Source organism: Sphaerodactylus townsendi, linkage group LG03, assembly GCF_021028975.2.
Source record: "Sphaerodactylus townsendi isolate TG3544 linkage group LG03, MPM_Stown_v2.3, whole genome shotgun sequence".
Classification (NCBI taxonomy): Eukaryota; Metazoa; Chordata; class Lepidosauria; order Squamata; family Sphaerodactylidae; genus Sphaerodactylus; species Sphaerodactylus townsendi.
This window is the reverse complement of record NC_059427.1, coordinates 154,990,679-155,002,903: the sequence shown is the minus strand read 5'-3', so window position 1 is coordinate 155,002,903 and position 12,225 is coordinate 154,990,679. Positions and strand designations below refer to the sequence as shown.

The 12,225-nt window shown below is 45.5% G+C and overlaps 1 protein-coding gene across 1 annotated transcript in view; it reads left to right on the top strand.

The window, feature by feature from the left end:
* Positions 1 to 2,135: 2,135 nt before the first annotated feature.
* Positions 2,136 to 12,225, top strand: part of LOC125430254 (pleckstrin homology domain-containing family A member 3-like) — a 28,855-nt gene continuing 18,765 nt past the window's right edge. Inside the window, exons 1-4 of the mRNA XM_048492132.1 lie at positions 2,136 to 2,244; positions 3,291 to 3,407; positions 7,149 to 7,304; positions 11,143 to 11,279. Of these exons, the coding sequence (XP_048348089.1) occupies positions 2,205 to 2,244; positions 3,291 to 3,407; positions 7,149 to 7,304; positions 11,143 to 11,279 (450 nt within the window). The 5' untranslated portion in view covers positions 2,136 to 2,204. The remainder of the gene's footprint in view (positions 2,245 to 3,290; positions 3,408 to 7,148; positions 7,305 to 11,142; positions 11,280 to 12,225) is intronic.

Here is a 12,225-nt window from a genome sequence, read left to right as displayed (position 1 = left end):
ACTGTATGAGCGGTTTACTATGAGTTCCACAATACATTTTTTCTAGTAAAGCAGGCAGAAGTAGAAGCAACTGTAGACCTGACTAGAGCCCTGCCATTCTGCTTAATGTAAATCCACTCACCTGCATGGTGTAGTACAGGGGTAGGGAACCTTTAACACTCAAAGAGCCATTTGGACCCGTTTTCCACGGGAAAAGAAACACTTGGAGCCGCAAATAATTTTTGATATTTAAAATAAAGATAACACTGTATATATTGGGTTTTTTTTACCTTTTACTTCGCTCATTCTGAGAAGCGCATGGATGCAGGGTGTGCAAGGATGGGGCCAGGGCGTGCAAGGATGCAGGGTGGGCAAGGATGCAGGGCGGGCAAGGATGGGGCCAGCAGCTCGGCCTCGCCGGCCACCGGGAAAGCGCCCGCCCCGCTCAAACGGGGCGGGCGAGAGGGGAAGCCTGCGGGGCGGCCCAGCCGACCGTGGGCAATTGGTGCGCCCGCCCTGCTGCCTGCAGGGTGGGCAAGGATGAAGCTCGGGCGGGTTTGGCCTCTCGCACTTTGTGGCCGCCAGGAAAGCACTCCACCCCGCCTCCAACGGGGCGGGCGAGAGGGGAAGCCCACATCATGGCTCCAGCCGGGCCGCTGGTGAAGTTAGTGCACCCAGCCTCTGGCCACGCCTGCAGGGCGGGCAAGGATGTGGCCGGCGGCTCGGCTCATGGAGCCGCAGTGCAAGGGCAGAAGAGCCACATGCGGCTCTCGAGCCACAGGTTCCCTACCCCTGGTGTAGTATCTTCTGGCAGATTCAGTCTGCCCTCCAAAGAAGCCATTTTCTCCAGTGGAACTGATCTCTGTACCCTGGAGATGAGTTGTAATTCTGGAGATTTCCACCTCCCACCTGAAGGTTGTTAACCCTAAGCTTGTGCTAGAAGGCATTTGACAGCATATTTGCCCAAATGCCACCAGTGTGTTGCATTTACAAGTTGTAGGCTACACTCAAAACACTTGATCATCTTTAGCAAATGTTTGCTTTGGATTATGAACCAAGGGCAGAACCCAGGCAAACCTAACATACTTGAGTTCTATTTATTCTAATCTCATTGAAATCAGTGAGTGCAAGGGGCACTCATATCGGTGGAGGGGGCAAAGGTGCCAGCAGCCAGCCACCCCTCAGCTCCTAGATGTCTGGGCTGCAGCAGAGCTTCACTGGATGCAAGCATGGGGGAGCGGGCAGGCTGGGGCATTCTGGGGAGCGGAGCTGACATTATCCTGAGTTTACAGCTAGTTGCATCACAGCTTGGGTTCTGGTCTTCCACCACTCTTTTGGGTGGTGTAAATCCATTAAACCTTATAGCAGGCAGGCAAGGGTTTTTTGTTGTCTCTTCTTTCTCACAACACCACTGGAAAGCCCCCTGGAGGTGACAGGGTGCCACCCTCCTTGGCCATCAGAAACTCTAGACTGGCCTGTAACAGCATAGTCCCCCAGCATCCTGAAAGGTCATGCTGGAGTAAATGATGTTAAATCTTTAAGGTGCCACTGGACTTCTTTTTTTATTTTGCAACAAAATGACATAGATATAATACGGTTTTCTCTTATACTGCTGGTCTAAGACTCATTAGATTTGTATTTGCACAGCTACCACTCTGGAATTGTTCCAGATGGTCACCTTAGATCATGGCTCAAGTTTGTATCTGCCTTTAAGATGGCGACTTCTTCTCCTTTCCATTGGGAATGGGATGGGGACCACTTAAGGCACCTGTAGATCATTCAACGCCCTCCAGTCCTTTGCCTGAGTTGAGTCCAAAGCAGCACAACCTAAGCCTCCCGTTCCAGCACAACTCTGTCCTGCTCTTAGGCAGCTGCAACCACGCTTCTTTAGCCTTGCACTCAAAGGAGTTCAAACAACAGCCTGAGTCACCAATGGGCATCAGAACTACATTACCCATGAACCCAAGACAGGGCAAATACAAAACTCCGATTGGATTCTCGGGCTGCCTTTCTCGTACCTCCCTGCCCAATTCCTATCTTGATTGGCTCCTTCTTTGGTTTCTCCCTCCCCTCCGCCCAGCCACTCTAGCATCCAATCCCGCCTCCCCCGGTCCTGTCCTTAATGTCCCCGCCTCCCTCCAGTTGTAATTGGGCGAACCCCACCGGCGCAAAGCCGTCATTGGCTAAACTCACTGCACCGGCGATGTCAAAAAGCTTTGCTGGTGATGGAGGGAGCGCTGTTGAAATGGACCAACTATCTTTCAGGTGAGTGTAAGTCCTCCATTGGGTCCGATTTCGCCCTCATCTGTTCCCGTTACCTGGTAGGGCAGATCGGTGCTTCCCTTATCCTGACCTAGCAGCACAGTTATTCCATTGGTAGGGACTAAGCCCAGGAGCGCAGGCTCCTTCCTCCTACCCCACCTTCCTAAATCCTGCTAGACATTTTCCCTTGCATGATCTGTCCTTAAGCCTTTCTCATACGGAAAGGTCAGGTCCTCTCCCCGAGTGTTTGTTTTGAAGTACTTCCTGGAGTCTTCTCTTCATTTATCTCTTCAATAAATGCACATTAGAACTTCATTAACACCCCCGGTTGTAAAGGATGTGCGCAAAGGATAAGAGCAGCAGACTTTAAAACACTGACTTAGAAAATTGCTGATTGAAATGAAAAAGTCGCAGCACCGGATTTTGCGTGTTAAGCTGGGCAAATAAGTTTATAGCTGGTAGCTAAAGCTTAGTATACCGGACACTGAGTTGCTGCAGTGAGGGTATTCCAACACTGAGGTGCCATCACAGAGAAGACCCTGGTTTCTGTTGCCACTTTCTTTGCTTTGGAATATATACAAGGCACTGTCCCTGAAACCAGTTTTAACTGAGGGGCAAGTGCACTTAAAAGTAACCTGTCCTACCCAGATCCCATCTTTTTGGGAGCCTTATGGGTAAAAACTATGCCATTAAAGTGGAAATGTGGGAAGCAGGACATGTTTGTATACATTTGCCGGAAAGACCATGTTTAGGGATTTTGTGTAACAGCCTGATTTGTTGACTAGGCCCCATGAGTTGACCTGTCAGGTTTCCTAGGCTAATAAAACAAACAAATGTGAACTAGCAGCTTGTAGAGATCTGAACCCAAACAAGACACCCTGTCTGAATATGTTCCTTGGTCTAGGCATGGAGGTGCAGTTGATTATACTTTTCTTAGCAGTACTATGTAGCTTACCATAAGCAATCCAGGCAAACATAAGTCAGCAGATGTTTTGGACAGCTACATGGCTAGAAAATATTCCTCTTTGTGTGTTTGTGTCTCCTGTCAGGCTGGCAGCCACGATACTTTGTGCTGGAGAATGGCATCCTTTCATATTATGACTCGCAGGATGATGTGGGCAAGGGAAGCAAAGGCAGCATTAAGATGGCTGTCTGTGAGATCAAAGGTAGGCTGAGTTGATGCTCTGATGGAACAGGAACACAGGATGATCTGTAATCTTTTTGACTGCTTCAGAATTCTGTGTGAGAAATCAAAGAGAAAGTTTTGCGTAACTGAAACTGTACAATTTAACATTACTGGTATTTGGCATGATGCTTCCTAATCCGTAATCGTCCCACAGCTCAAAACACTAGTTGCTGTGAGTTCTTTGATTGATCAACAGGGCTCCTGAGTAAACACAAAAGGGACTGATGTGACTTTGCAGAGATCATCTATCTAATTTATATTAACCCCCCTTTCCAGGCAGGTATACATGGATTCTCCCCACCCTGCTTTATTTTCAAAACAACCTTAGCAGGCTGATGTACTGCAGCTGGCTGAAGCTTCATAATAGAATGGAGATTTGAAATAAGATTCTAGGTAGCTACCCCAACTGCTAAAACACACTGGCTCTCTTTCTGCATTCACAAAAGCCACGTTTATTTATTTATTTTATTTATTTATTTATTAAACTTATATACCGCCCTCCCCGAAGGGCTCAGGGCGGTTCACAACAAGTAGGCAAAACAAACAAGCAAATAAACAAACAACATCGTACATTTAGAACTAATCTACATTAAAATACAGCACTGGACTTACAGACAATTGTTCACCTGTGTTGATTTACTCTTCTGCAAAACATTGTTTTAGTGCCCTAGCAGAAATCTGCACACAGTATCAGCAGAGTTTAAAGCAGAGTCACTCTGGTAAGATGAGAAGGTATATAGTCTTCTTGCACTCACTGCAACCTTCTATCACACTTGGAAAATAATACTCTCCATGCAAGATGTTCTTTTCATAGGAAGGCTTTTACTTTAGCAGTTGCAAGGTTACACAAGTCTATTCTATATAAGACTATAAAGCTATACAGAACTGTTCAGCAATAACAAAGTTCAACACACACAGAACTTAAGTCAACTCAGACTCTATCTAACTTAGCATAGCATATACAATGCATACATCAGGGATACTTTTCCCCACCCAGGCAATAGCCTCTCATTGGTCTAGAATTACAGTTGAATTCACCAATCATGTTAAGGGTCAATTTTTGCTAGTTTTGCCCCTAGACTGACTGTCTCCGTCCTCTGGGTTTTGCAATCTTCTGCTAACTAAGAACCTTTTAGTGAACTTTTATCTCTTTTTTATATATCATGACAGTTAGCACTGGACTTACAGATAATTGTTCACCTGTGTCGATTTACTCTTCTGTAAAAAAAACTCTCTGAAAACTCATCTAGGTGTTACAAACGGCATAGGTTTGCCATCAGATCTTGCGGCTAACCTGTACCTTCTAGTTCCCAGTGGTAGCATGTGAGTAAACAAGCAGCTGGGCCAGGCATGGGCTGGGACCACTGCACGGGAATCACTGCCTTTTCTTTGTTCTATTATCAGTAATAGAAACAACCTGGGGGCTGTGGAGAGGGGAGGCATTATTTTCTTTGTGTGGAGCTCACATTCACTGCCAGGGAGGCAAACAACACCTGCTGTCTCATGTGTTGCTTATGGTCTGGTTCAGTCACTGAAAGCACCACAGGGAGAAGGCAGAAATTCCTCCTTCTCCTAGTACAGTGGTTCTGACTCAGATGAGGCTCTACCTGTTTGCTCACAAGTTGCAATTGAAAACTAGCAGCCAAAGTTTAACTGCAAGTCTCCCTGGTGAACTTGTGTAGTTTGTAATATCTTGTTAGGCTCTGAGAAGCCTGTTGTGTGTGTAAAGGGCCATTTAGTTGCAGCCAACTCATGGCAATTTAGTAGGGTTTTCAAGGCAGGATAACAGAGGTGGTTTGGCACTGCATAGTGACCCTGGTCTTCCTCTGTGGTCTCCCATCCAAATACTAACCAGGGCTGATCCTACTTAGCTTCTGAAATCTGATGCAGTCAGTCTAGCCTGAGCCATCCAGGCCAGAGAAAGAAGCCCTTTAGTCCTGTACAAATATTTGCCTGCCATTCTGTTCAAATAGCAACTATTCTGCCACTCCACCCTTTGGTATACCTTAGCTTAAAGATTTCCTTTTCTTCCTTTATTAGCCATATTTGGTTCAATCTGTCTGTATTGCCATAACTTACAGACCTCCTAGTCTATAGACATTTGTGTCAAACAGGCCCAAGAAGTCTGAGTTCTTTTTGGGTCTCAGATTCTACAGTTTCCTCCATTCTGATCCATGATCTCTCCGCTTCTTCCCCATTTTCAGTTCTCACCAGCTTCCTTTCCTTATAAGGTTTGTGCTGCATTTCAATAGAAATGGGTGATCTAGTGATGTGGGAACAAGTCAGAGTTTGTATCCACAAAATCTTTTGGGGGTACTGGATCTGGAGTATTTTTGGCTGCCTCCTGTTCACTCAAGGCATATATGCCAGGTTACGCACCCATCTTGTTAGTTACCGGTACTCCTTAGCCTTCCCAATATTTTCAGAATCAGACTGAAAACAAGATGGGTACTTAGTTCTTCCTCAAGGCAGATTCCATGATGAGCTTACATGGTGAACACTGTTACTGCAGGAAGGGGGAAATGGTGCCTTTCCTTGCTGAGAAGTTCCTGTAGACCAAGCGTTCCCTGGAAAGTACCCGCCACCACTTAGTACTTCCTGAGAACATTTAGATCAGGGGTGTTCAACTCTGGTGCCCCAGATGTTCATGGACTACGATTCCCATCAGCCCCTGCCAGCATGGCTAATTGATGATCTAGATCACAGGTGTCAAACTTGCGGCCCTCCAGATGTTGTGGACTACAGGGGATGATGGAAACTGTAGTCCATAACATCTGGAGGGCTGCAAGTTTGACACCTGTGATCTAGATTGACCCGCTGAGAAGACCCTCTTCTTGCATAGCACCTAGCAGTGGCTCTGAACTTCCATGACAAATGCCTGGCCTGGTTTAAACCAACTTGTCCCTTGTCCAAAAGGGATTAAGCCCCTTTCAATACAAACCTCCTAAAACATTTGTGAAACGTTTTCAGTCCCCCCCCTTATGTTCGCACTCACCCCCTTGAAATGATTCATGGCCACCATGACATGATTCTACCACCACCCCTTTTTTGAGTTCTGTGTTGAATCGATGCTTTGGTGTTTCACATTGCTTTACAATGCTTTTCGTGCTGCATTCTATACACCTTGTATACGCAGTGCTTCAAAGATTGCCCCCCCCCATAATAAAAGAACAAACAGATAAATGCTGCAGATAAACAGCTGAGCGGGAACTGAATGAGTTCAGAAAATGTCACTGAGGTGGAACTTCGGGAAAGCAGAGAAGCATGGAAATCATAGTCATTGCACAGCAACTTTTTATTAAATGGCCCTTTTGCCATTTAATAATATTTAAATATATAAATATTTAAATATAAAAACAATAATTTTGTTTCAGCTGAAAATGGTTTTAAAAGGGGATTCATTCAAAATATTTTGAGGCTGGAAATGAAACGCTGTGGAGCTCTATGGAGGAAACATTTTATTTCTTGCCTCACAACATTTTTAATTAATTATGTGGAAAAGCCCTGTGTCTGCCAGGGGGATCCAATGTGGAATGGACCTGAATACTTATATTGTAATGTAATCTAGGATCCCAGACACTCTAGGTAGCATGCATGAGCCTTAGCAAATTTTAGGATTTCTGTCACAAACACAAACAGTAAAGGTGTGTGATCCTGTGTACTCGGAATATGTTCAACTTTCACTGTTTGTTTTGGTGCTTCTGATTTTTCCCTTATGCAGTGCACACTACTGATCCCACTCGTATGGAACTAGTCATCCCAGGTGAGCAGTACTTCTACCTGAAGGCGGGAAGGGCTGCTGAAAGACAGAAATGGCTGGTGGCTCTGGGCAGCTCCAAAGCCTGCCTTGGTGACAGCAGGAGCCAGAAAGAGAAAGGTTGGTTCTTTAGGAATGCTTTGAATGCATTGGGAGAGCTTAAAATAACAGGGATTCTGCGTAGAGATTAGGGAGGGTGTTAGCAGAGTTGGAGACTTGCAAAGTGAAGATTATCATCTCGATAAACTGGGATTAGAATAAAACCACTCTCTTCTTTGCCAAACCTCTTTGGGCCTGACCTGTTCACTTGTTTGTGAGTTTAAAGCTAATTTCAAAGGTAACTTTCGATATAGTTTGATTATGATTTCCCATGTTCTTTCCTTGGCTGGTTCACTGAGGGGAAGAAGTGAAACTGAGCTGCAAACCTATTCTCCTTCCTAGAAAGAATGAGGATCTTTTTTTAAAAAAAGGATGTTCAACAAGATACCCATGTTCCAAATGAATGAGGGACAGCCTTGATATTGAACATGCTATTCATGCAGGACTGAGATTCTCTGCCAGTGTATGGAAGTGTCCTCGGTGTAAGCCGTTAACTGGCTTGATCTCCATTGGTTGGCTGTGTGATCTGCGTCAGGAAAAGTTATTCTGGTTGCAAAGTGATGATTCATTCTTTGCACTGTTCTTCAGTGGAGATGCTACCGTGGGTGCCCAGACTCAAGTTGCAAAGGGTCACTTCACTGTGTTAACCACAGAAAAAAGCTTTGTCTTAAACTTATGAGCTGTGCTTCATTTTAACCCATTCTCAATTAATCTTTCTGCGCGCTTTCTGTCTGTTCCTCCATCTGTACCTACCTTTTTTCTCTTTTCGAAACCAGATTCCACCCGGAGTCCTGCACTTACTACTGAAAACATTGTTGTTAACATTTTGGCTATTTACTATTTGGACACAGTTTATAATTCTTGAAATATCCATTTGTTGCTTGTTTTCTTTGGTGCAGTAAATTGTTAATGTGTTATTTTTAACACAGGCTCATTCCGCACATGCAGAATAATGCACTTTCAAACCGCTTTCAGTGCTCTTTAAAGCTGTGCGGAATAGCAAAATCCACTTGCAAAAAGTCGTGGAAGTGGTTTGAAAACGCATTATTTTGCGTGTGCGGAAGGGGCCACAGTTTGATTAATAATACTTCCTAGATACCATTGGCTTTTATTGGTCTGATAGGTATAATAGGTGGGGAAGAAGGGGAAGATTTTTCTCAGCCCCCCTTCCCTTTCCTGAGTACATTACTTTTCATCCCATGGGGATGAAAGCCTTCCATTTTTTTATGTGGGGAAGTTAAGGCATGTAACCCTTAAGGCAGTGGCTAAACCGCCTTAAGGCATTACCAGAACTGGGCATGGAAGTTTGGTTTCCCCCCTTTCAACTGTGCCCCAAATGGCAGCTCATTTTCTTAGTCCCCCAGAACTCTCAGAGGGTGCCAGTGAGGTTAAACCTGATCCCATGTCCACAGCCTGATACTAGGTTCTGTTGCTTGGTCACATTAGGACATGACAATGTTGAGGATTGGCGGGAATGTTGAGGGATGCTATGCTGTTCAGAAACCACTGTGAATTTTAAGTGTTTTATTCTTCAGGGTTCTGGCTTGGAAGAAGCTGGAAAGAAAAATAGCAACTGGAGAAACTGTAAGGATTCTGAAAAATGGTGCTGTACCATAGCTGATCCTGAGCCAGTTCTATCTTGGCCCCACCAGACTAGGTAGATTAGGGCTTCTTTGCATGGGCAAGGATATCTGCACTTCATTAAGGATGCTGTTATCTTGAATCAACAATGTTTATTTACCTAGCCAGATATCCCTGGGTGTTTTAAGCTGCACCTCTAGGATCATTTTCTTGGTGAAATTCAGCTCACAATCTGCAGTAACTGGAGTCAGTAACTGTTATGGTGTTTATGTCTAATGCAGAATGCTGAAATATACCCCCATCTTCTTGATCCTGCAGGGGTTCAGATCTATTCTGCCCAGTTACATTTACTTATTATTTACATACTTCATTTGTACCCTGCTCCCTGCCCCCCAAAACGAGGATCCATCATTCTCCTGACTTCCATTTTTGCTCACACCAAGCCTGTGAGATAGGTTAGGCTGTATCTGTGTGACTGGTCCAAGGTCACCCAGCAAGCTTTCATAGTAGAGTGGGGATTTGAACTTGGACATCCCAGTTCCCAGTCTGACTTGGTTGGAAGGTGCGGCACAGCTTGCTTACTTATTCCCACCGGGGTAGCCGTGTAAAACCACGAAGAAGATGACAATGAGGTGGTAGAAAAAATAGTAGAGATCAGATTTGAATGGTTCTTTTCAGGGGAAAAATCCACAGAAATAGCAAAGTTAGTACAGCAGGAAGAAAGTCAGCGTGGTGTAATGGTTGAGCAGGTGGATTCTAATCTGGAGAACCAGGTTTGATTCCCCACACTTCCACCTGAGTGGCAGAGGCTTATCTGGTGAACCAGATGTGTTTCCACACTACTACGTTCCTGCTGGGTGACCTTGGGCTAGTCACAGTTCTCTCTGCACTTTCTCAGCCCCACTACCTCACAAGGTGTCTGTTGTGGGAAGAGGAAGGGAAAGGAGCTTGTAAGTCACCTTGAGTCTCCTTACAGGAGAGAAAGGTGGGGTATAAATCCAAACTCCTCTTCCTCCTCCTCCTCCTCCTCCTCCTCCTCCTCTTCTTCTTCTTCTTCTTCATCTCTCTGCTCCCCCCCCCCCTTTCAGGTAACTGATTCTCCCACGTTAGGTCATTCCTCTGCTAGGGTACAGGAGGCCTTGTTCTATGGCCACAGTAAAGAACATATCCCAGAGATGCCTCACCTGAAAGACTTACAGCTTTATTGTTGCATTTATTCACTCATGCTTGGCTTGTGCCCAACAAATCTACTTTTTAAGATGTGACAGGATTTCTTTTTGAGTCTTGCTGCTTTTGTACATAGGCTTTCTCCAAATCAGTGCTTTTAAAAACCTTTGCTGATACCCTTGACGCTCCTTCACCTTTCCCGTAGGGCTCAAAATACTGCTGTTGCTATTTAGTGTCCTATGCCGTATTGCAGAGGTGTCCAACTCCGGCACTTCAGATGTTCATGGACTACAATTCCCACCAGCCCCTGCTGGTGTAACCTCCATCTGTGGGTTTTGTGGGGCAGAACTTGGAATGAGTTTGCAACAACAAATTTTTAAAAACCAAATGGTTTACTTTCTTAACATATAACATCACATTTAACATCACATTTCAAGGTCCTGTTTACAGTCTACTGATACTGCCAAGTCCAGTTCTTCTTTGCAAGTGGGTTGGCTCCTGAAGACTCCAAGGGCTTGATGAACAGGCTTCAACATGATGAAGGTTTCCAGGAGAACTCTCACCCATTACAACCACAAAAAGAAACCCTTAACAAGGTGTTAAGGGCTTATAGAAATCAAGGTCCGAGTCTGGTAGCCTTGTCTCCTCCAAACTACATGAGGTCTGCTGCAGCCTCTTGCTGCTTTGAGTCTCCACCCCTTTCTGGGTCAACCCATTCTGAGCATGGGGGTTACACTGGCATGGCCAAGTGGCCCTGCCAGCAGGAGCTGGTGGGAATTGTAGTCCATGAACATCTGAAGTGCCAGAGTTGGACACCTCTGCCATATTGCAAGCGCACTGAGCAACGGTTCTGTGATTTATGTGCACAGCTATGTTCACTCTTTGCTTCCTTCAGGCAAATATATATTGAAATGATGTCAGGATGGGAGGAGTCCAACTCCAGCTGGTGCAAGGTTTAGAAGGCTGACATTGTCCAGGGTTTTGGTCTTGGGATGTAGATGTAAATGCAGCCCAAACCGGAGAGGGCACCAAACTGCTAAACAAACACCCCATAAAAGGGTACTTACTGGCAGTGTTCATATACATCCATGTGTGCATGTGCCTCCTTCAGATCTGGACCTCAACCATGAGTCCCTGGGGAGGAAGCTGTCTGAACTACGGCTGTACTGTGATGTGCTGACGCAGCAGGTCCTGGCTGTGCAGGAGGCAACGCATCCCCAAGACAACGGCTCCCTGCTTGACATTCAGGTGGGGACATCTCTTGAGCTTGTGGCGTGTGTCGACTGTTGCATACTCTGGCTACATGAATCAGGAGGGCTCTCCATGAAAGCATAAGTTGCATTGTTTTTGAGCAAAAGTCGATCTTCCTCTGATCCATGGATGGTTCCCCAGTCAAGAGGCATAGACTGTGGTTTGTCCCTCTCATCTGCCCCCAAACAGACAGATGAGAGGGGAACTTGTTGGTGGTCCCGAGCCCCAGGGATGTTTGGCTGGAACATGGGCCAGGGCTTTTACGTCCATGGCCCTGGCCTAGTGGAACACTCTTCCTGGTGACACCCTGACCCTGCAGAGTCTGTCTCAGCTCTGCAGGGCCTGTAAAACAGAGTTGTTCCACCAGGCTTTTTCTGCCGGGCCAGTCAGACATCCCTCTCTTTAAAAGATCATTTCTGGTCCTTGACTGGATACGGTGCGTGCATCTGTTTTTGTGCTCCCATGTTAGGTTCTTTTTACGCCATCTGTTTTTGTAATTTGTTTTTTAAATTATGTTATTTATGATGTTGTAAATGCTTATTTTATACTATTTGTTATATTTATTCGTATGTTTGTTATTGTGAGCCACCCTGAGTCCTATGGTACATTTGGCAGGATATAAATGTAAATAATAGATAAATAAACGTATGCTGCTGCTGCTGCTGCCTGGTTTCAGGGTGGGGCTCTGGCAAGGTTTTCTCTGGATCCCACCTTGCACCTGGCGAGGGCAGCTTGAGAGGGAACTGGCTGAGGGCAACAAAACGAGCCGTTCCAGCCTGGAGGAGATCCAAGGGCAAAGGACCCATTGTGATTGTGGTCCATAAAATGAAAGGGTGGGCATCCAGTCCCCAATCCAGACTTCTAACACAAGATTGTGTCCAAAGAGCTTTCTGGAGTGTCGGAGGCAGTTACAGATGGGTAGCTTTTATGTTGCAGGTGGGTA